Raw genomic sequence first — 22,336 nt, 5'->3', positions numbered from 1 at the left:
ACTGTATTAAAGCAGAAGGAGGACACTTTGAAATCTCTTGTGACGCAAGTAAGATGCACTTGCATTCATTTTATGTTTATATAAATTTTCTGTGCTAAACAAGTTTCAGAAACTAATGTTACTAATGATTTGTTTTGTAGAACAGTGAAACACTTCTTATTGATGATGATTGATGATGGTGGCAGTGGCAGTGGCAATGGTGGTGGTGATGACAGTGGCAAAAAAATAAGTTACAAAAAGCGTAATGAATAACATGATATTTTTACACTTGAATATGAAAGTTGTGAAAGTCTTTTTTATTTCTGTTTCTCTTTCATATTATAAGACTGGTTACTCATGAGTAGAGACCAGATTTATAGGTTTTTACCTTTTTTTTTCCTTATTTCTAAACTTATCATTTCTTAGATAATTTTCCGAATCATGGTTATATGGGTCATATTTCTGTTGAACCCAAAAAAAATCAGCGACCCAATCTGCGGTCTTTATCTCTTCAGTCTTTTGTTGTTTTGGATAAAATGATTAACAGAGAATTCCTTCTTTCTTTGTATAGCAGGCTGTCCTGCAGAGGGTTCACTCTCTCAAGGGCACTGATTGAGACTATATGTATTTTGGAATTTCCAAAAAAAAAGCTAAAGAACCGTGTGATAAACCATCGTTATCATCATAATTTTTCTTGAGTTTCTAAGTGGAACCCTAGATCATATATTTAACAGATAACTCCTCGCTACGTTAAAATCGGCAGCACTTTGAAGGGAACAACCGCCAGGATCGCCACCCGTCCGCCGTAAACGAACACGAGATGGCAGCACAGTCGCTAATGTAATTCAAATGGGAATTATGACGTGACTCCTTATGTAACAACTAGATGGCAGCGCAGTAAACATGACAAAAGTTGTTAACCTCAAAGCCTATATGTCTGACATTGCTGTTACATATATGATCTAGGGTGGAACATAGGACCACAACAAATCTCTGCCATCGAACTGTATTCCTAATCATGATCTTTGCTTCATTCCATGATTTCCCTACTTATTTCCAGAAACCCCATTTTTCATTGCAAAGATATATCATAGACATACTACACATAAAATAAATTTGTCGACTATTTCCCACCTTACAATCACGTATGGTTATATCATGGTTATATGAGTCATATATGTAAATTCTGTTGAACCCAAAAAAATCAGCTACCCAATCTGTGGTCTTTACTCCTCAGTCTTTTGTTGTTTTCGATCAAATGATTAACAGGGAATTCCATCTTTCTCTGTATAGCGGCCTATCCTTCAGAGGCTTCACCCTCTCAAGGGCACTGATTGGGATTATATGTATTTTGGAATTTCCCAAAAAAAAAAAAAAAAAAAAAAAAAGCTGGAAGGCCCGTGTGATAAACAATTATTATCATAATTTTTCTTGAGTTTCTAAGTGGATCATAGGACCACAACAAATCTCTGCCATCGAACTCTATTCCTTTGCTTCATTCCATGATTTCCCTACTTGTTTCCAGAAACTCCTTTTTCATTGCAAAGATATGTCATAGATATTCTATACAAAATAATTTTGTCGATCATTTCCCATCTTCGTCGAATTTCGACATTGAATAACTGCAGCAATTGAAAGCATAGTTAAATAAAGTACAATTATACGCCTTTTCATGCGATTTAGTTCATGGAGGGCACAGCTTTTTAGCCGCTCAGAACAACAAAAGCCATTTGCGCTTAAACAACATTGTCTAGTTGTACTGTTAAGACTCAGTCGCTGTTAGTGCTTGTAATTTAAATATTACATACACCCAGACAAAATATTTAAGCCACGAAGAGACTATGAATTAAGTCGCATGAAAAGGATTATAATTGAACGTAGCAATGTTGTGACAGTCTATATCTGGAGAGTTGCTGCTAATTGCTATAGGTAATTACTGGTACAAATGTCTAAATGCCTGTTATTATTCGGTTCAGAAGCTTTTATCATCCAGTCTGCTGTAAAAAAATCTGAAAGTTAGAATTTATAAAACAGTTATATTACCGGTTGTTCTTTATGGTTGTGAAACTTGGACTCTCACTTTGAGAGAGAAACATAGGTTAAGGGTGTTTGAGAATAAGGTGCTTGGGAAAATATTTGGAGCTAAAAGGGATGAAGTTACAGGAGAATGGAGAAAGTTACACAACACAGAACTGCACGCATTGTATTGTTCGCCTGACATAATTAGGAATATTAAATCCAGACGTTTGAGATGGGCAGGGCATGTAGCACGTATGGGCGAATCAAGAAATGCATATAGAGTGTTAGTTGGGAGACCGGAGGGAAAAAGACCTTTGGGGAGGCCGAGACGTAGATGGGAGGATAATATTAAAATGGATTTGAGGGAGGTGGGATATGATGATAGAAAATGGATTAATCTTGCTCAGGATAGGGACCAATGGCAGGCTTATGTGAGGGCGGCAATGCCTCCGGGTTCCTTAAAAGCCAGTAAGTAAGTAAGTAAGTAAGTAAGTAAGATACAAATTAATGTCTACTAATTATTGATATCCATTTTGTGGACTTCACATTCATTTCACGAGTTTTATGAATAGCTGTAGTAAAGCTGGTCTGCATTTGTATGATTGACAGAAAAAGTGTCCAGTACTGTGCCTCTGTAGTGCTTGACTTCCCAGTCAAGTGCGTCTCTGCGGTAGCCCTGCATTGTGCTGGCCACTCTGTCAGGAAGGCCCATAATGTGAAAGAGTCTAATGTTGGCCTGGAGATGAAACCTCTCTTCCACTGCATCAATTTATAAATCAATATAAGAAATGGAGGTAAAAGAAGACGAAGAAAAACAGAAAACGTGATTATTTTATTCACATTCTTAATAAATGGTCTGTCACATACATCACTACATCCAATTTGTACCTGAAACAAAGTGGAAAATCTATTATATCTGCAAGTTTGAGAAAGGGCAGTCAACAACATAGAAATCAGTGTAACATTAACAGTACTTGGAACAAGAATATGAATAAAGGATAACCCTTTATTTTTATTTCATTATTTTCCATATTTGTACTTAATAATATCCTTGGTATATTCCCATATATATATATTTTTTTTTCATGGACAGAAATACTCAACAGCAATGGGACCAATCTAAAATTCTGCACAGATTAATAATTAAAAAATGAAAAGGAAATATGAGCAGAAGTGAAATAATTATACGAAATAAGACGTAGGTACCCCACTACTATGATCGTTAATTAAAATGTGCCAGTTAATTATTTGTAAAACACTTGGTAGTAGTTTCCCTCTTTCTGTCAGCGATGTAGACTTGACAATTTAGAACGAGAGGCGGGATATGTGAAAGAAGTGATTACAGCATACTATTATCGAGGTGCAAATTAAAAAATAAAATTAAATACCGTAACTGTTTTACTTATATCATTGTAAGAACCGAGCAAATAATTTTAGGTGCGGTGAAAACTTATGGAAAGTGGAGGAACTAGCACATGGGACGTTTAGATGATTTTGAAAGTGAAAATTGTCGAATTATTATTTATTTTTTGGTGGAGATTCAAGTTTAATGTTTAAGGATTTTATAGGGATATTATATTTTGACGTGGAATTCTTTGAAAAGATAGTAAAATACGGTTGAAATGAGAGGTAACTAGTGTCCATCCAAATGGTTATGTCGCATCCCAGTTTCTGCTGGCCGCACTGTAAAGGCTAGTGGCTGGGGTGCTAGGCTCTTTCCCAGGGTGCGAATAAAGGTTTCTGATGAGGAGGGGATAGAATCCTAGATAGAGAATACCATACATAAAATTATTATTATCCTCATTCGATACGGCTCAATGTTTGGTCGCACTCAGTTGCTTGTCTTGCATCTTGATCATAATAATAATTATATCAATGAGCAGGCTTAAGATAAGATGAGTAATTCCTAAGTTATTGATTGTTGTCAGCTTGCGGGTGATGATAATACATCAATATTATTTTCTTTGCTTACTTTATACTTTATAAAGTATACTCGTATTAAAACATATTTTGTGAGGGGGGGGGATATAGAAGTTATCCCTGGCAGGGATGTTAATATGAATTTATGAGAGGGGGATAACTTTCCAACAGGGGGAGAAATCCCCACCATCCCCTCGTTAATTTGCACCCTGCTCTTTCCTGAAAATATTTGCTGTATGGGATTAGAAGTCTACGTAATATTGTACAACTATTTAAAATAATTTAAAGAAAAGGGCTCCGTTAAGTAACTGTCACGTGATTTCCCTTTGACGACCCTGCGACATAACCACTTGGACAGACACTAAGTTATAATCAGGGTGAATATAACCCTATACGCGATTAAAATACTAATTATTTACTCCATTTGTATTGCATTTTTCGTCGAATTTATAAGGGTTCTTTTTTTGGCGAAATACTCGTCTTGGGAAAATACTTGTCTTTAATGCATGGTCATGTGGAGGGGGAATGGTACTGCCGAAACGAGCGGCCATTAGAGGCTTGGCAGGGTTGTACAACTGGACGTTTTATCAACTTATTGTGAGTATTTTTCCACTTTAAATAATACCTAGAACTATTTGTATGGCTCTCATAATGTCATCAGTGACAAAGTTATGTGATGAGGTAGTTTTTAAATATACAACTATTGCGCGTAAGATTTAACGACGAACGTAGCTTTAACATAACCCTCAACATGTCAAACACAGTTTATTTCAAGAAATGTATGTGCAAACTACTTGTAATATTATGTAACCATTCTAAATTCAGTATATTAGATACGGTACTGTTGAGTACACGTCAGGAAACTCATATTAGTTATATTGTACGTATTTTCCTGTCCCTGTTATTTATTGACGCGTGGCGCGTAATTAAGGGATATACGGGTACTAGCAAATGTACAAAAACCGAAACTCTAGAAAATAAACATGAAGCATCTGCAATAACGAAAATTATCTAATAGTGCATGTTTAATATAATTCCGGGCAAATCTATGGGGAAAAACTACAAGTAATTGCAAGAATATATGCCATTCGTTATCTTGTGAAGCCAAATGCATTCGTGCGCCGTAGCTCATAGGAAGAACCTTAAAGTGGGGGTAAGTGAGCTAGCTATACATAACTGCAAGTCGAAGCGTAGCGAGGGAGGAAATCTTCCCAGTCCACTTTTTCCTTCCCCTCACGCGCAGGTAGTTTTAACGAGATATCGAATGGCATATATCGATGCAATTTATTATATATTATACAGATGAGGGCGTTAAAAGAGAGGTGGTTGGAGGGGGGACATTAGCTTTTTTTATAAAGTAGTTTATAATAAACGTTTTAATAAACTGTTAACTAATTTACAATATCACTATTTAAAATGGTGTGTAAACTATACGTCCGATATTGTATAGCATCTAACACACTGATTACTTCCCAAATGGAGGCAATTAAACCCTTCCTTGTGTATATCCTAATGCATATAATTAATTGTATTGCAGTAATAAATGTAAGTTTATTGCACATAAGTTAACCATACTTAGTATATAATGTAGTATACTGCACAGTATTATGAAACTAGTGTATAATGTTATTGGTACTTTATTACATATGTCAATGTTTAGGAAATGATCGAAGCGAGTTTCCTAGTTTTGAAAAGTGCAATAACTGTGTAACATTATAAACGTGCTTCATATGTTATTTTTTTTTTGTCGACAGCACTATAAAACAATTAATAAAACTTATCAAATTTATAATGTTGGGTAGTTTGATATCATGGCCTGTAAAGAGTAGGTTGCTAAGACAACAGTGATTGCACAATAAATAATTTCATAATTACAACACTAGTAAAATAATGTGGCATATTGTGAACGATTTTGACTGACGATGAAGAAAAAAAAATTATGCACAATTTTTCATTAGGAAATAATATAATTGCATAATGAAATCATATAATTTTGTCATCACTGTTTTTATACTTAAAATTTTCACAGTTTGCAGATTTATAATACATCTTTTTCTCGTGAGACAATAAAATTCAAAGATGGTTTTCTTAAATATTTCTTTACAGCACAATTTACTTAAATCTAACGTCTTGAAAATTAAAACAATTGCCGCAGAATTAAAATGCTATTTAATACTTCTCCTAAAACACGGTATTAAAAGAAATAATCTCTGAAATATTGTAGTTTTTGTTTATGATATACATATAAAGTTGGGGAATTCACAATTTTGAGATAATAATTAATTATGGTAGCAAGACTTTGTAAATAACATTAGGCTGCTATTGTTTGCAACATCAGATTTTTCATATCTTTCATTGGTGTGGTTTCTGGGAAGATTGTCATGTTTACTACAGACTTAAATAAATGAAATGAAACAAGCTAATTCAGTTTAATTTTTTTTATTGATATTCAACACTGACTTTATAGTGCTAATATTTTTCTGTAAAAAGATTACATAGTATTTAACAAACAATTCTAAATTATAATGTAATAACGAACAATATGATGAACGTATTGTAACATACATAATATACAGAAGAAAAAACAATCACATTATACTAGTATTAGCACAAGTCCATACGATTGTTCACTTCTGTATGTGGCCAATTACTGATCATTTATATGCCGCCAAATGCAAATGTTACATTTAGAATATTGGAATTTTGACTTAACTGATATGTGCTTCAGCCAACCTTACAAAACATACTTTATTATTCTTTAACTTTACAATAGTTACACACTAAAAAATCATAACTTAATATCTTACAAATAGTGCCATTTGATGGAAATTATATGTAAAAATAGAAAATAAAGGCCACATTTACTTCAGTTCAAGAATTGCAGAAAATGTTGCACAGTTTAATATCACTCACATTGAAGCATTTTAAAACAGTTATAAAATGGAATATTTTAGTGGTGTTGATATTTCCCTCACGACAAAACACATTCTGTGCTCTGTTACTTCCTGCTCCCTCTAAAATATGGATTCCATGTGATTGCACTGTTTCTCATTTCATATTCGTATCAGTCAGCTGCACATAAAAATATAGTTTGATGTGTCTAACACAACAATAATTTGTTTTAGAAAGCTAGTGTGTACAAAATATTGCATTTCTCTATGTATCATACCACAAATTAGCAATGACATGAAAATAGAGAGTGCAAAATATTGTATGCAGACATTTCCTGGAGAGATTTCAACTGTTCTATTTAATTGCAACCTATTAACCACTATGTTCTTGATTTCCTTTAGGCACTAGATTCGTTAAAAACAACATTTAAGCCCATATATCAACACAGCAATAACGGGCATATTGCATTTCAAGCAGGCAACTTTCATTTTTTGAAAACTACCAGTAGTTTTATTACATTTAAATTCAGTTCCATAATAAATTAAAGTTTTCAGCATTACATATCCTCTGGCCCCTTCAGTGTGTAACAATACCACATCAGAGGTGGTTTGTTTTGATTACGTCACCACAACATACCAGTCCATAGCGTTAGAAGAATGGAGTCTGTAATAGTTATATGTTTAGGTCATTGAATTTGACTTTAGTTGATAATTTTCTATTGATTTCATAACGCGTACTTATGTTATATATATCGCTGAATGCAACTATTTGAAGAATTTATTAAGAGATTATTTAAAACGAACTCTCACTAAGCAGATATGTAGTGTTGGGCCTTACTTTCTAATGCTTGTCGGTGATGGTATATCGTGGTGACTGCAGTGCTGTAGTGGCGGTTAAGTGATGGAAAGCAGAGTTTTTTTGTTCTTTTAAGATGATTTGTTTATTGCTGGGCAATAGGGATGAGCTTTTCTCCTTCAATTGCTGGCAGAGGCGCTTCTACCGTCAGTACACCATCCTTACTGAGGGATGATTTGATGCTTTCGGGATTTGTTCCCTTTGGTAGCATGAACTCTCGGTTGTATTCCCTGTACACAGATTTGCTTTCAGTCTTCTCCTCGTGTTTGGCATGGACCTGGAATGAGAAAATATTCACGTTATTTAATAAACAAATATTTCTCCTTTTTTTAATAAATAATACTTGGTGATAAAATAAAACAAACTTTTATCCTACAGGGTGGCCCTCTGTTACAAGTTAATATCTCTTAAATGAATAGATAAATTCGAATGCTTTGTCTTCTAGATTTTATTGGGGGAAGGGGATCTTCCAAATTGTGATATGGGCATATTTCTCCAGGACACCGGAGTGTATCTTCAGATTTTTAAATGAAACCATGGAATTTTTTAAGAATATTTTTGTTCCCGTCAATAAACTAGGCAACTTTCATTTAAACATTTTTTTAAAATAAATTGTTGAGCAGCTACAGAGTGTTTTTCATTGAAGTATACGGTAGTAGAAAAGATTACAAAATGAATAAGGAAATAAATAAATTCCAAGGTATTTACTTCACATTATGTCATTAGATGTTCAAAGTAGCCTTCATTAACATCTAAGCACTTGGTGATTCTTGTGGAAAGACCTTCTCTAACTTTTAACAACATACAGGGGCTAATAGTACGACAAGCTTCACTTTTTCGATGTTTAATATCCCCTTTGGAACTGAATTTTTTTTAGAAAACATTTACTATATGTTTAGATGTTAATTAAGGTTATTTTGAGTAATCAATAAAATTATGTAAAGTTATAGTATGTTGTATTATTATTTATCTGTATCAGATATGTCTTGTTTCAAACACCCTATACCATTTCAGAATTTCAGTACAGAAAAAAATGTTTAAATAAAAGTTGCTTACTTTGTGTAGGACAATCAAAAGTTATATCATCGTTCCATTTAATTTTTTTTTAATTTTTAGTAGGCTATTTTACGACGCTTTATCAACATCTTAGATTATTTAGCGTCTGAATGAGATGAAGGTGATAATGCCGGTGAAATGAGTCCGGGTCCAGCACCGAAAGTTACCCAGCATTTGTTCATATTGGGTTGAGGAAAAACCCCGGAAAAAACCTCAACCAGATAACTTGCCCCGACCGGGAATCGAACCCGGGCCACCTGGTTTCGCGGCCAGACGCGCTGTTACTCTGCAGATGTAGACTCGTTCCATTTAAAATTCTGAAGTTCCCCCCCCCCCCCATAACCCCATTTTGGGGAATACTGAAATCTTGTCCATGAAACTATCATGAAGGCCCTCTCCTCCGAAAACTGTAGGAAAAGTCAGCATTTAGTTATATTGATCCATTTAAGAGATATTAGCTTGTAACACTTTATGTGGGCCACCTTAGTGTACTGCCAAACTATTCTGTAGCTGTACCCATTATAGTAGCAGTATTGAATGGCAGTTTTGAATAATTTATTAACTTTATGAACACAAGAATATATTTCACGTTTGAAATGACATCTAAAGATATTATAGGGTTCTTTAAAAAATCAGGACACTTTGAAATTGCTGAAATTATGTTAAAAACAAGATTTACACAAAAATAAAACAATTTCATTCATAGAAGAATAGGATTATTTTAACATCACAATGTTTTCAGATTCTTCTTTTCAGTTGCTATGCCAACGTTTATTTAGAAATTTAACAAATGAAAGCTATTACTTTAACGATAAACATATGCCGGTGGTATTTTAATTTTACCCCAGTGCTTAAGTTTGCACAAGTTTAGGGTATGAAAAATAGTTCATTTGAGGGGAATAGGGAGGAAATACTCCACACGTTATACGCTTTAAAGTCTTCATTAAAAAATCTTGCTTCCCCTCCCCCCACCAAGCAAAGACTGGAATGACGTCCCTAATTGAACCCCACAAAATTTCAGTTGAAGTGTAGAATGAGTATAGGATTTAATTTCAAAGGGATAGATACTGGTATCGTTATTTACGTATGAATTGTTATAAGATGATGGATTACATCAAAGTGTCTTTTCTATGCTTGCCGCTTGACTCTGCCAAAACCTGAAGGGTGTTTTAAATTTAGCTCGGCGTCAGTGTAGAACGGGAGGAATTTCAAGGCGAAGAGAGACGAGTTGTATGCAGTTAAAAGCATGTGTTCACTTTAACAGTGGTCGGTTGGGGAAAGCGAGATGCTGCATTGAACTGCCACACACAAAAATATAGTCTATTTATGTTTGTCAAGTACAAATACACAGAAAACCAGTCCAGAACACATTAACAACAAAGAACAAACAACATATTAATAACTGCGCCTAGAGAATCTCTTTGACCGAGCGGGATGGTCTCGGACTCGCATTCGGGAGGCCTTCGTTCGTATCTCCAGGCTGACCAATCTGAGTGTGGACTTTCACGGGATTTTCCCCACTCGCAAAGGCGAGTGTCGGATTGGAATTTACTTCCCAGCTACCCCGAACGTTCTGTCAGTTGTCTATACAAGGTAGAAGTAATATAACTGTGTAGATTTTAACAGTTTACTCCTTGGCTAGAGTACAAAAATATCTAATACCATATTAGTCTCAAATGAATACTTTTCTCAGAACAAAAATAATTTTCCCTAAATGTTAACACTGTTTTACTCGATAAGTACTATTCGCACGATTCTGATTTTTATCCTTATCATTAGAGAAACTAATAACGAATGATACACCTTTTTGCAGTTTTTAAATAAACTGGAAAGAGTTAATGAGTTTAATTATTTAGGATATAAACTTTCTTTTGTTGAAAATTTAGATTTACCAGAGAAAATTGTAAAATTCAGCAAATCAATGGGTATCATTAATAGAGTTTTAAAACCTTCATTAGTGCAAAAATCAACTCGTACTCATCTTTATCAAATAATAGCTCGGCCAGTCTTATGCTATGGGAGTGAAGCGTAGACTGTAAGGACAAAAGATGAAAGCAGACTAACAGCTTGAGATTCATGCGCCGAACAGCTGGCTACACTAAATGGGATCGAAAGAAAAATGAAGTTATCCTTCAAGAACTTAATGTGCCATCAATACTGGACTGTATCTCCAGATATCAGTTAAACTGGAAGGAATACGTCTCAAGAATGGTTTCATCCAGGATCCCTAAGGCAATAATGAAGTATCGTCCAAATGGGAAACGGTCACTTGGTCGACCTATGAAAAGATGGCAAGAAAATCGCTTTTTCAGGCCGTAACAGTTCTTTTAAAATGGACGGTTTTCTTGCAAATTAAAAAAAAAAATTAACACGCATCGTTATTTCCTGCCATTAGGAAGTCTGGCAACCCTACTGAAGTGACTAAGGGATGAAATTTTAACTTATTTTCTTAATCAAAGAACATAAACACACAAACGACTCATAACATGGTCATCAGGTTCTCATCTCAAAACAAATCGAGGGTTTAGTGTGAAACTAACGTAACTACAAAAATTTACATTTTCAGGTTTTTACACAAATCGATAACAAATTCGTTCTTCTATTTGGCCACAAAAAATCTTAACTCAGTTCCAAACAATCTTGTATATAATACAAGCTGTAAATACAAAACATGGTGGTATAGTTCATGTGAAATAAGCGCATTGTCTGTTAAGAATTGAGAGAGTGAGAAACAAAGGAGTGCAAGTGACATTTCTAGTAACATGAGTTAAGTGCATTCAGGCTAGGCTAGGCATCCAAAAGTTTAGTTGCAAAAGGATATATCTTTTAACCACATCACATATTAAAATTTAAATTAAAAATTTCACGGAATTTAGGAAAACTTAAATACTTTTAACCCCATTTTCTCAAAAGTAACTTAAGTGAACTTATACACCTTTGCTTCTGACCCCCTCAATTTTGATCGATTGTAGTTACATTAGTTTCACATGAAGTCCTCGAAATATGGTGTCTGTTTTGTTGTTCTGTGTGGCTGAGGAATAAAACCACGGCTACCGGAAACTCATATATCAGTTTCACCTCTCTGGCTTTCAGGGTATCTAGAAACAGAGATGTTTATTGTCATTGCTGACGTATTCAGTCAGCGACGTATTCACGCATGATAAAACTTGCGGCTCTCTCCGATGCAGTCTACCCGGATTTTTCCACGAGAAACAAATATACATAGGTTGGATAAAAAGTAATGGCAACATTGCTGTCACGTGACGATGGTGCGTTCGAGAGCGGCCAGCCGTGTGGACATGAACAAGGACTGTTAGATGAGTTAGTGTAGCCAGCGGCGACAGTACTCTGTCAATCTACTGCAATGTGTAGAACGTTGACTTTCATAGGGAGAGTGCCAGCGCCCTAAGACCACGTTTACAAAATTAGAGCAACGTTTCTGGATCAAAATTGAAATGGCACGAGGTCGTAATGCACAAGAATGTTTTCAGGAACTGCGTGAAGCATGTGGCGATGCAGCGTTGCCATATCGCAGAATGGCACGATGGGTTAAAGCGTTTCGGGAAGGCCTTGTTGGACCGGTACCAAAGGGAAGGTGACGACTTTCTTGGACGAATCGTCGCTATGGACGAAACCTGGGCTCGCTCGTACGAACCAAACTTAAAACGCCAGTCAAATGAATGGAAGCATCCAGGTTCTCCACGTCAGAAAGAAAGTGCGCCCTACACAAAGTGCTGTGAAGGTGATGTTCATTGTGGCGTATGACATTGATGGGGTAATACTGCACCACGCTGTACCTCCAAGGCAGACGGAAAACGCGGACTACTGGAACATCCACCGTACTCACCCGATATGATCCATGCGAGTACGATCTGTTCGCCAAAGTGAAAGAACCACCGTGAGGGACCCGGTACAATACCAGAGATGAACTTATCCGTGCTTTAGGGCGGTCAATACGGAACATCAACAAAGATGGACGCGCTGATGGTGTACGACGCCTTCCAAACATTTGGCAAAAGGTGGTAAATAAGGGGGGCGACTATATTTAAGAAACGTAAATGTTGTACCCTTGTGAATAAAGCCATGTCAGAAATATCGAACTGTTGCCATTACTTTTTATCCAACCCATGTAGAACAAATTTAATATTGTAATAAATACCTAAAATTCAGATAATCTAACCATGGTCACAGCTGTAAAGAAGCGACAAATTACATCCTCTTTCATTCCATTTGAACCGATTTAGCTTTCATCTGTGGTTTTCACATCGGAAGTGGGAAAGAATGCATCGCAGTGTAATTTCCGAAGGGCGGATAGTCGAAGAGATACCAGACAAAAGTTGTGAATCATAAGTCTCTTCAGCTGCATACAATTCTGCTCCTATAATTGAATCTAAAACGAATACAAAACGATTCAAACCTCTATTACGGTATTTGCTTTGAAAAAAAAAAAAAAGTATATGAAAACACTCCATTCAAACCGCCTCGTCTGTCACAGACTTCCTGTGGCGGGGAGAGCAAAGAGAGGCTTGTGAAGTTCAATTGAGAGCTAATTCTAGCCATTCTAGTGAATTTAACGACGTCGCTTTATTCTACGTCCTTCAGAAGTCCATGCAGCGAAATACTTTAACCACCCTCTTTATATAATATTACCATTCCTCTATTACTTCGTTAAAATGTTGTACTGTACCAATAAAAAAACACTTCCTAATTCTTTACTGTGATGTTTCTCTTGTACAGGGACATCATTTTATTTTTACTAACATTTCTAATATTATCCTGGCTATACCTTTGGATCAACGATTATAAACCGGAAACACCGTTTGCTACCTCCTTCGACGACTGGAGTTCGATGATACTGGCGTAATATACACACCACTTTACTAGGTATAGGAGGGAAGAAAAGTAGTTAATCCATTTACGTAAACTAGGAAATATCGCGATTTTGAGTTTGATAATTTTCATTAGGTTTTTGTTTAATCAAAATACAGTACAGTATTAGCAATGAGTGTTTTTACTCACGAACTGAGCTTTCCATGCGGACGTAGGTATTCATTATGCAGTGTATATTACACTGTATACAACACATTAGCGTACACTATAGAGAATGAAGTTAAATTTAAAAATAATCATAATATGGATATTTAAACACATTTTTGAAAATGGTGGCCGTTCATTTCAATACAGGCTTCAGTTATAATGTGCATATTATCGCACTATAGACTATTGTACCTAATTCCAATTACCAGGTTCGTACTTCGTATCAGTAACTCATGTTGAAATAATTCTGTACCTACTCTATAAAAGAGACCTTACGTACTGTAAATTCAATCTTCACTTCTGCCCGATCCGAAAAGATAAAATTACTCAGACATGCTATCTACTGTCCGTCCAAGTGGTTACGTCGCAGGGTCGTAGAAAGGGAGGAAATCACGACAGTTAATTACTTAACGAGGTCCTTTTATGTAAGTTATTTTAAACAATTGTATGGGTATAATATTACGTAGACGTCCAATTACGTAACAGAAAATAATGTTCCCAGAAAAGAGCTAAGACATCCCTGCCACTAGCATTTAGAGAGAGGCGAATAGAAGCAGGTGGGGGAAACCGGGATGCGACGTAGGCAAATGGAAAATGATGCAGTATTGAAAGCTCTTTCGTCACTGGAAAACGCGTAACGTTTTTGGAACGTACTGTTTACTATGACCGTAAGGCTACTATGACTGTATATGCGGTCTTGGATCTGTGTGGAGGACGGTTGAACTTCATTAGTAGAAGGGGTGGGAGTACATTCAAAAACTCAGGTACAATAAAAATTGAAGTAAAAATAAAATGATGTCTCTGTATTGTTATTAGTAGGCCAATATACAATGTACGTTAGTAGTGATTTCAGACTTTCACTGGGGAGGAGAGAATGGAAACAGGAAGGAAGGGCTGATAAAATAATGCCATAGAATTTTTCTCCTTCCCAGCTCTCTACAACACCAATAATAATAATAATAATAATAATAATAATAATAATAATAATAATAATAATAATAATAATAGTAATAATAATAATAATAATAAATACGCGCGATGGCAGCACATGCTTTGCAAAGGACAGATATTTCTCTACTAGTTTTTTAAACTAAAAATAAAACTAAACAAAATAATAGACTAAATTTAATAAAAAAATATTTTTTCTACGGTCATACTGAAATGAAGTTATTATGCAATGGTCATCTGTATCGAAGCTACACATTTCCTGTTTTATTGACATACATATTATGAACAGTACAATTTTGGAACACAATTTCTCGTACACGTTAAAACTTACAAAAAGGAACTGTAATTTCATTTACAGTATATATTTTCGTACCTATAGGAACTGCAAATAAGAATCACTTGCATTCTTTTGTTACCCACCGTCTCAAACGTCACTGTTTTGTTTCCCACTATTTAAAACTATATTCATACTTCCATATTGTCAATATAAAGATATATGTATCTAAACATTAATTTTAATTTTTAATTAATTAATTAAGTTTTGTCTAACCTTACTACAACTCGTAGAAAAACAGTTGTATGTAACACTCATATAATGGCTATTAAGACACTCGTGTCTCATTAGCTATCATTATTATGATTTTTGCATAAATAACTATTTTGTCACGATCGTGTTTTTTCTTGTATTTACAGCTATTGTTGTTAGGCCTTCAAAGTTAGAATTCCCTCACAGAAACTTGTTGCTATGGAAACCATTCTACACAACATAAAATTACACTGAAATAGATCCATTACAGTGCACTCATTGTTACTTAGTTACCATTACACTAGGCCTATAGTTATTTTGAAGGCTTTGGAATAATATTGCTCTAAATAAAATTTTCAGTGCAAAATAATATATATTATATTTTCAATTTTAAAAATATGATCGTGCAAAAAAGTTGTACAGCACAGTTTATGAAATGGATTACAAAATCTCTGAAATATTAAAAAAAACTCGCTCTATTCGTTTTTCAAAATTTTCCTCGATTTTGTAAAAAGTACTTCCTACCTTGTATCGTAATATACTTTTTCTTCTGAGGGAAAGTCACTATTTTAGGCTGATATGTAACACTGTAGATAATGAATTTCTTAATTTTTAATTCAGAATTCTTAACTTTATCATAAACAGTTTATAATTTAAGTAAATTTACAGATTAATAAAGTGCTTTGTGTGAAGTGTGGCATTGTACGTGACAGAAACATGGACATTACGACGAAGTGAAGAGAAGCGACTGAAAACATTTTAAATGTGAATATGGAGAAGAATGAAGCATGTAAACTGGACAGATAGAATAAGAAATGAAGCTGTGCTAGAAAGAGTGAATGAAGAAAGAATGATGCAGAAATTGATCAGGAAAAGAAAAAGGAATTAGCTGGGTCACTTGCTGAGAAGAGACTGCCTAATGAAGGATGCACTGAAAGGGATGGTGAACGAGAGAAAAGTTCGGGGCAGAAGAAGGTATCCGATGATAAACGACATTAAGATATGTGGATCATATGCGGAGACTAAGAGGAAGGCAGAAAATAGGAAAGACTGGAGAATGCTGAGTTTGCAGTGAAAGACCTGCCCTTCGGCACAACATTATGCATGAATGAATTTCGATACATGGATACACTGGAAAATTCTTTCACAGCTACGAAAACTCTTTTTGGAGAATCGATAAATCCTCCTTCAAAACGCAGTCATTCAAATAAAATCCGTTTTAAGTAAATTACTCTAAAATATTCAATCTATCTTCTGAGAAATCACATATATAAAGTAAATTAATAACACAATAATTATTATATTTCTCACGAAAAAATGTTCATAAAATTGTGCATATTTACTAATAGGCCTACTTGTATATTTGGTATACTTTGTCCTTCAGGACAACCACTATTTTAGGGAAAGTTTGAAAATTAATTAATTGGGCTCAAGCTCAGTTCTAACAATAAATGAAATTCGCTGTGGAGTAACGGTTAGCACGTCGATTGTGAAACGAGCGGGCAGGGTTGAAATCCTGGTTGGTTTTTTTTTTTCCGGGATTTTCTCTCAACCAATTAAAGCAGAATTGCTGGGTAACTTTCCGCGTTGGACCTCGGACTCATATCGCCTTTATTAATTCACATATTATCGTCATCATCATCCGTACAATAGCTTGGGTTAAGTTCATGTTGCGGCGTGCTGTACTTGTAGAACAGCGCTGCCGTTCGGCTACCCAATCACTCACAGAATAGGAGTGGTAAGCACAATAAGCCTCAAGCAGCAGTGTAAGCTTTGAGGTCTCTCCTCCGTAAAAGAGGAGAAGAAAATTCCTATGAGAATTTATTTTTATGATTTTTTTTTTTTTTTTTTTTCGTTTAAATAACTATAAATGTTTAATTTTAATGGAATATTTTTCTACACTGGAAACAGGTTAGTAAGCTGTGAAAAATTAGAGTGAACTGTTAAACAGTGACTGATTTGGCGGTGGGGATTGCCATTAGTTATGATTAACCTATAATGGCTGCAATAGACTGGATAAATAAAGGAATAGAGGAACAGATTTTCGACTAAAAAACCGAGCGGAAGAGGGCGTGTATTTGAATGCGTTTTATTCATGACTCCGTCTGGTATCCTTTCGCTTTCAGTCTGCGTAGGTTGACCGCTAGGGTCCGTAAACAATACTCATTTCTATTCCAATATTGAAAGCCATACTTCCTACGTGCTTCAACCAGGGAACGGATGTGACATGCAGTCAGCAATCGATATACTGTAGGTAGTACGTACTTACGAATTCAACAAATGTATAATCACAGTCAAATGAGGCACTCGGTTTACATGAAAACCAGGATTTTAAATTGCGTAGCTTAAGCTGTCTTATCATATCGTATTCCTGCAAAATTATTTTTGTGTGAAAATTAATTACAATATAAACTTAAAGAAACCATTTAATTAAAATTGTGTTACTTTAACCCCGTTTTCACCAACATTATTTTTAGATATATTGAGATGATGATGATGATGATGATGATAATAATAATAATAATAATAATAATAATAATAATAATAATTTAATTAAATTTGCATTACTCTAATGCCTTTTGAATCTACATTATTTTAGACGTATTGAAGTCTCTTCTGTTGGACTATTTACATATTACGTGTTATTGCTATTTTATTTTGAATGTAAACTCAGGGATTGACTTCATATTACACTTCCACACGGCGCGACGTCACATTCTTAGTCATAACATGGCCAGCATTGAACGAGTTTATATATAAATGCACGTTTAACATGAGTTTAATATAGCAATTCCTGTTTTTTTTTTTTTTTTTTTTTTTTTTTTTTTTTTTTTTTTTTTTTTAGAACTTTGAACATGTATTTATATTAGGCGATTGTCAAGATGGCCATGACTAGACCATGATAATCACGTGACTTCGATTCGTGCCGAAGCCTGTCTTGTTAGCCACGACGCTTCCATTCCCTTGTTGTGGTGAAAGTTTATGACTGAAAATCTGTCAGAATTTTGAAAAGTCTGTCATGTGTAGTCATGGGGTCATATTATTGACAACTTATGATACAATTATTATTGATTCAATTACTAATTATGAATAATAGTTCATTTTTAAATTTTGTAACATGAATGACATTTTCTTAACTATATATTCCATATTGTTGTAATTGAGGCATTCTCTCAAAGAGGAACTTAACTGCAAAATCTTGAATTTGAGATACAAAGCATCAAACATTATAGATCTGGTATAACCACAGTCTAGTATATACAGTCACGAAGCTTGAGTTGTGAGGGTGCTAGGAACAATAGACTGTGGCGGTACTATTTTCGCATTGTCTGTAACGGGGCGATAGTAGCGATCCTAATGGTTAGCAACTAACTATGGATGCATATTTACTATGTATTGAGCTTCGTGACTATACTAGACTGTGGTATAACATCATTGCACAGAATGACATTCAAATGTTTCTAGAGGGCATTTGTTGGAGGGAAATAATATTTTGTCAGAAGGGAGTTGTGTTATTAAGGATTTAATATATGTTGGAAACGGAAAAATCGACGTAGCATACGTTAAGTTATTCCAGGGAACAACTCAATTACAAATTGGAGACTAGCTTCAAGAATTTGTCCCGCAGCTGTTTCTGACGAGAATAATAACAATCTATTTTCTAAAACTATTATTTTCTAGCTATACATATAAAGACAGAGGAAGGTTGATGTTGATTCATTCATAGTTTTCTGCTCAAGAACAGGTATTTCACTGCAAACCCAGCATTTCTCTTAGTCTTCTCATACGATTCACGTACTGTATTTTAATGTTTCCTATTATCTGGTATCTTCTGCCCCCAGTCGACCTGGTTGGCAAGTTGGTATAGCGCTGGCCTTCTATGCCCAAGGTTGCGGGTTCGATCCCGGGCCAGGTCGATGGCATTTAAGTGTGCTTAAATGTGACAGGCTCATGTCAGTAGATTTACTGGCATGTAAAAGAACTCCTGCGGGACAAAATTCCGGCACATCCGGCGACGCTGATATAACCTCTGCAGTTGCGAGCGTCGTTAAATAAAACATAACATTTTTCTTCTGCCCCGAACTTTTTTTTTCTGATGTTGAAATACTAAAGGTACCAAGTTTTGGCTGAATGTTTACGAGTACAATATTGTTTGATAATTTATTTTGTGCGAGATCGTGCGTATTTGCTCGGTTTCCGCACAAAACCAATCCGCGGAAAGTCTAAAATTCCACATTCAGTATTCCCAACCTAACACATATAACAATTTCCCTCTTCTTACCGCTTAAGTGACATATTGATTTTACTGCTTTAGGCTTTTAACATATTATTTTTAGAGACGTTCAATATGGTAATAATTATAAATTGGAAACTTACCACTGCAATTTCACCTAAATTGCACTGTTAATTATTGTTTTTAAATATTTGCAAAAATTAAGTAAACTCTACAACTCCACTAAAGTTAGCTGCATTTGTGATGCAAGTAACATTAAGGAAGCCGTGAAAAAATCAACAAGATTCCAGACTCGTCATAGACTGGGGGGCGGGGAAAGACAGACGTATATCACGGCCTGCTGGAATACAGTAAACACAGAAAACATTTTAAAGCAACAATGTTGAAGATAGATATTTTTATTTTGCAAATTTGCCGTCATTGAACAGAAACCAAGATGGAGATTTCATTGCAACTAATTAGAAATTCCTCTTTCAGGTATGTAATAAACGATCTTCGCACAAAATAATGTACGATACACGAGCGGTATGTTTTCTTTCAATTCTCGGAAATTAAAGCTCAATTACGTTTCGCTTTTTCAAACTTTTCCTCGAACATGAAAACTTCAACATACCGCTCTTCTAACGCATATTACTATTGTTGTAACGCAGTTTTCTAGCCTGTAGGTCATATAAACTCTGTTGCTTCCCATGATAAAAGGCAATCAACTAATCACTGTTGATCTTTTGCTTGACAGGAAGCAGTGGTAGACATTGATGAATGTGATAATTACCTACTTTAGGGCATACTCCCCCTTCAGTGTGATTGTTCATACCGAGGCTATCTGCTAATAGCACCCTGTCACGGTTGGTTTCGAAATTCGATGTAGACCACCTAGAGACGCTAGTTGACAAATCAGCTCACACCTGCATTTCTGAATTCTGATATTTACAGACTGCCGATCAACTATAATTTATTTTATGCAGGGGTGAAATTCCTTTCAAATTATACCCTCATAGTGATATTACACGCAAAAATCCTGTCTGCAATAAATAGCCTTCTACCTTCGAGAAATGAGTTTTGACCGTTTACCTTTGAAGAACAAATCACATAGTACTTCTTAAGTATCGGGAATTAGAATTACATATTTCCCCCAACTTTTTTTAACGAATTTTGTTATTGTATGAGGCTTTTACGTCACAAGATCCCAAAGCGGAGAGCGTTTGGCGTTAATCCTCTTTGCGACTGAATGATACGTTCTTTTTGAAGTATTCTGGCTCTAGAATACCTTTGAAGTGAAATAGTTCAAGTATTTGTAAACATCGATCTTTTTTTAGTGTCAAGAGTATAAAGAATGACTCTACAATGTTTTAGTCGAAAGACGCGTTCCGTTATGGAAGAGAAAGCATCGGTGCATAAGTGAGGATCTAAAAATAGGGAAGCAGTAAATAAATAAAGGCTCCGTACGTTCCTCTACGAGAGAAGGACAAAATGCCATTTAAATCAAGTCATAGCACTTTTTTTTTTTCGATTAAAGAAATATTTATTTTGTTTGTTTTTTTCTGGGTATAGATCATAGGGATTTAACATTCTCATAAGAAACCTATATATAAAAACAATGAAAAATATAACTTAATTAATAGGTCACATTTAGAAATTAGCAGGTCTTGACAATTTGTTGTTGTTTTCTAATGCCAGGCATTTGACAATAAAGTCATTTGACCTCTTGAACTCCAATATTTTTCAAAGATATTGCCATGGTTAGCCACTGACGCACAGATTTGGAGTGAAAATGGCAAGTTGTAGCAGATTTAAGTGAACACCATTGCAAAACAAGAGAACGTTACTCTTTAACTTAGCAACCATAAATGACGTTCTCTTATTTTACAAATTGTCAAAGCCTGCTATTAGTCCCGTCGCTCTAATTTCCGGCAGTCAATCGCGTTGCAGGTCGGCTACATTTAAACGTGTGCGTCTTGTGATTCGCTGAGGAAGACGTTATTCATTTCTTAAGGTTCGATAAATACTTAATATAATCGCCCGCCATTTTGGCCCTTTCGTTGGCGTTCGCAGAAAGCACACGAAGACGTTATTTGCCGCTCAATTATTTGCTGAATTACAGTGCGTTTGATTTATTATCATAGGAGCTACGACATGATAACGTTTAACGGTGTGGCAAATAGATTCCTCGTATGGTAGCTCGGCAACGAAAGAACAAAAATGGCGAACGATACTACCTACCTAGACTTTATAGAGCCTTCACTTCCTAAGACGTAAGCAAAGAAGAGGAGTCACGCCGGGAATAACAGCGTCGCGACTATAATTTATAAACACGACCTACTGATTTAAGTTATTTCTTCATTATATTTATAGATAGCTTCTTACGGCAATGTTCCCAGACGTCCCGTAAAATACGGGATTATTCCGTTTTCCCGAGAAAAGTCTTCGGGTTCCGTCCCGTATTTTGGAGCTCTAAACTGAGAAAAAACGGAAAAGTTACAATGTCTATTCTATATTACAAATTACAAACACCCCACTTCATCATTGCAGGTGACTGTAGATGGACTATTATGAAACAATATTATTGTGAGTTATTAATTTCTGAAGGCGAGTGATGGCAACACCAAATGTTCAGATGAAGTCTGGATGGATCTTTTTAAAAGTAATGAAGTCAGATAATGTAATTGCTCTACTCTGATCATGAAGTTACGCATTTTGCTCCGTTCTATTTGTTGTTGTAGTTCCTTAGTAGTTTTCTCGGAAGTATAACACAACTGCTTCTTTAAGGTTAGGGAGAATTGGAATGAAACATTTGTATCGCAAAATGGTGTGAAAGAAAAAGGATATAAAATAACATGAAATAAAAAAAAATCTGTTCAAGAGATGCAACT

The 22,336-nt window shown here is 35.2% G+C and overlaps 1 protein-coding gene across 3 annotated transcripts in view; it reads right to left on the bottom strand.

Annotated features, from left to right (window-relative positions):
- Positions 1-6,341: 6,341 nt before the first annotated feature.
- LOC138697673 (protein lethal(2)essential for life) overlaps positions 6,342-22,336 on the bottom strand; it is a 130,228-nt gene continuing 114,233 nt past the window's right edge. For all 3 annotated transcript variants that reach the window (XM_069823123.1, XM_069823124.1, XM_069823125.1), the window contains one exon: positions 6,342-7,942. In XM_069823123.1, the coding sequence (XP_069679224.1) occupies positions 7,751-7,942 (192 nt within the window). In that variant the 3' untranslated portion in view covers positions 6,342-7,750. The remainder of the gene's footprint in view (positions 7,943-22,336) is intronic.

Source organism: Periplaneta americana, chromosome 4 (genome assembly GCF_040183065.1).
Source record: "Periplaneta americana isolate PAMFEO1 chromosome 4, P.americana_PAMFEO1_priV1, whole genome shotgun sequence".
In the NCBI taxonomy this organism is placed as follows: domain Eukaryota; kingdom Metazoa; phylum Arthropoda; class Insecta; order Blattodea; family Blattidae; genus Periplaneta; species Periplaneta americana.
Note: the sequence above shows the minus strand (reverse complement) of the source record. Positions and strands in the feature narration are given on the sequence as shown.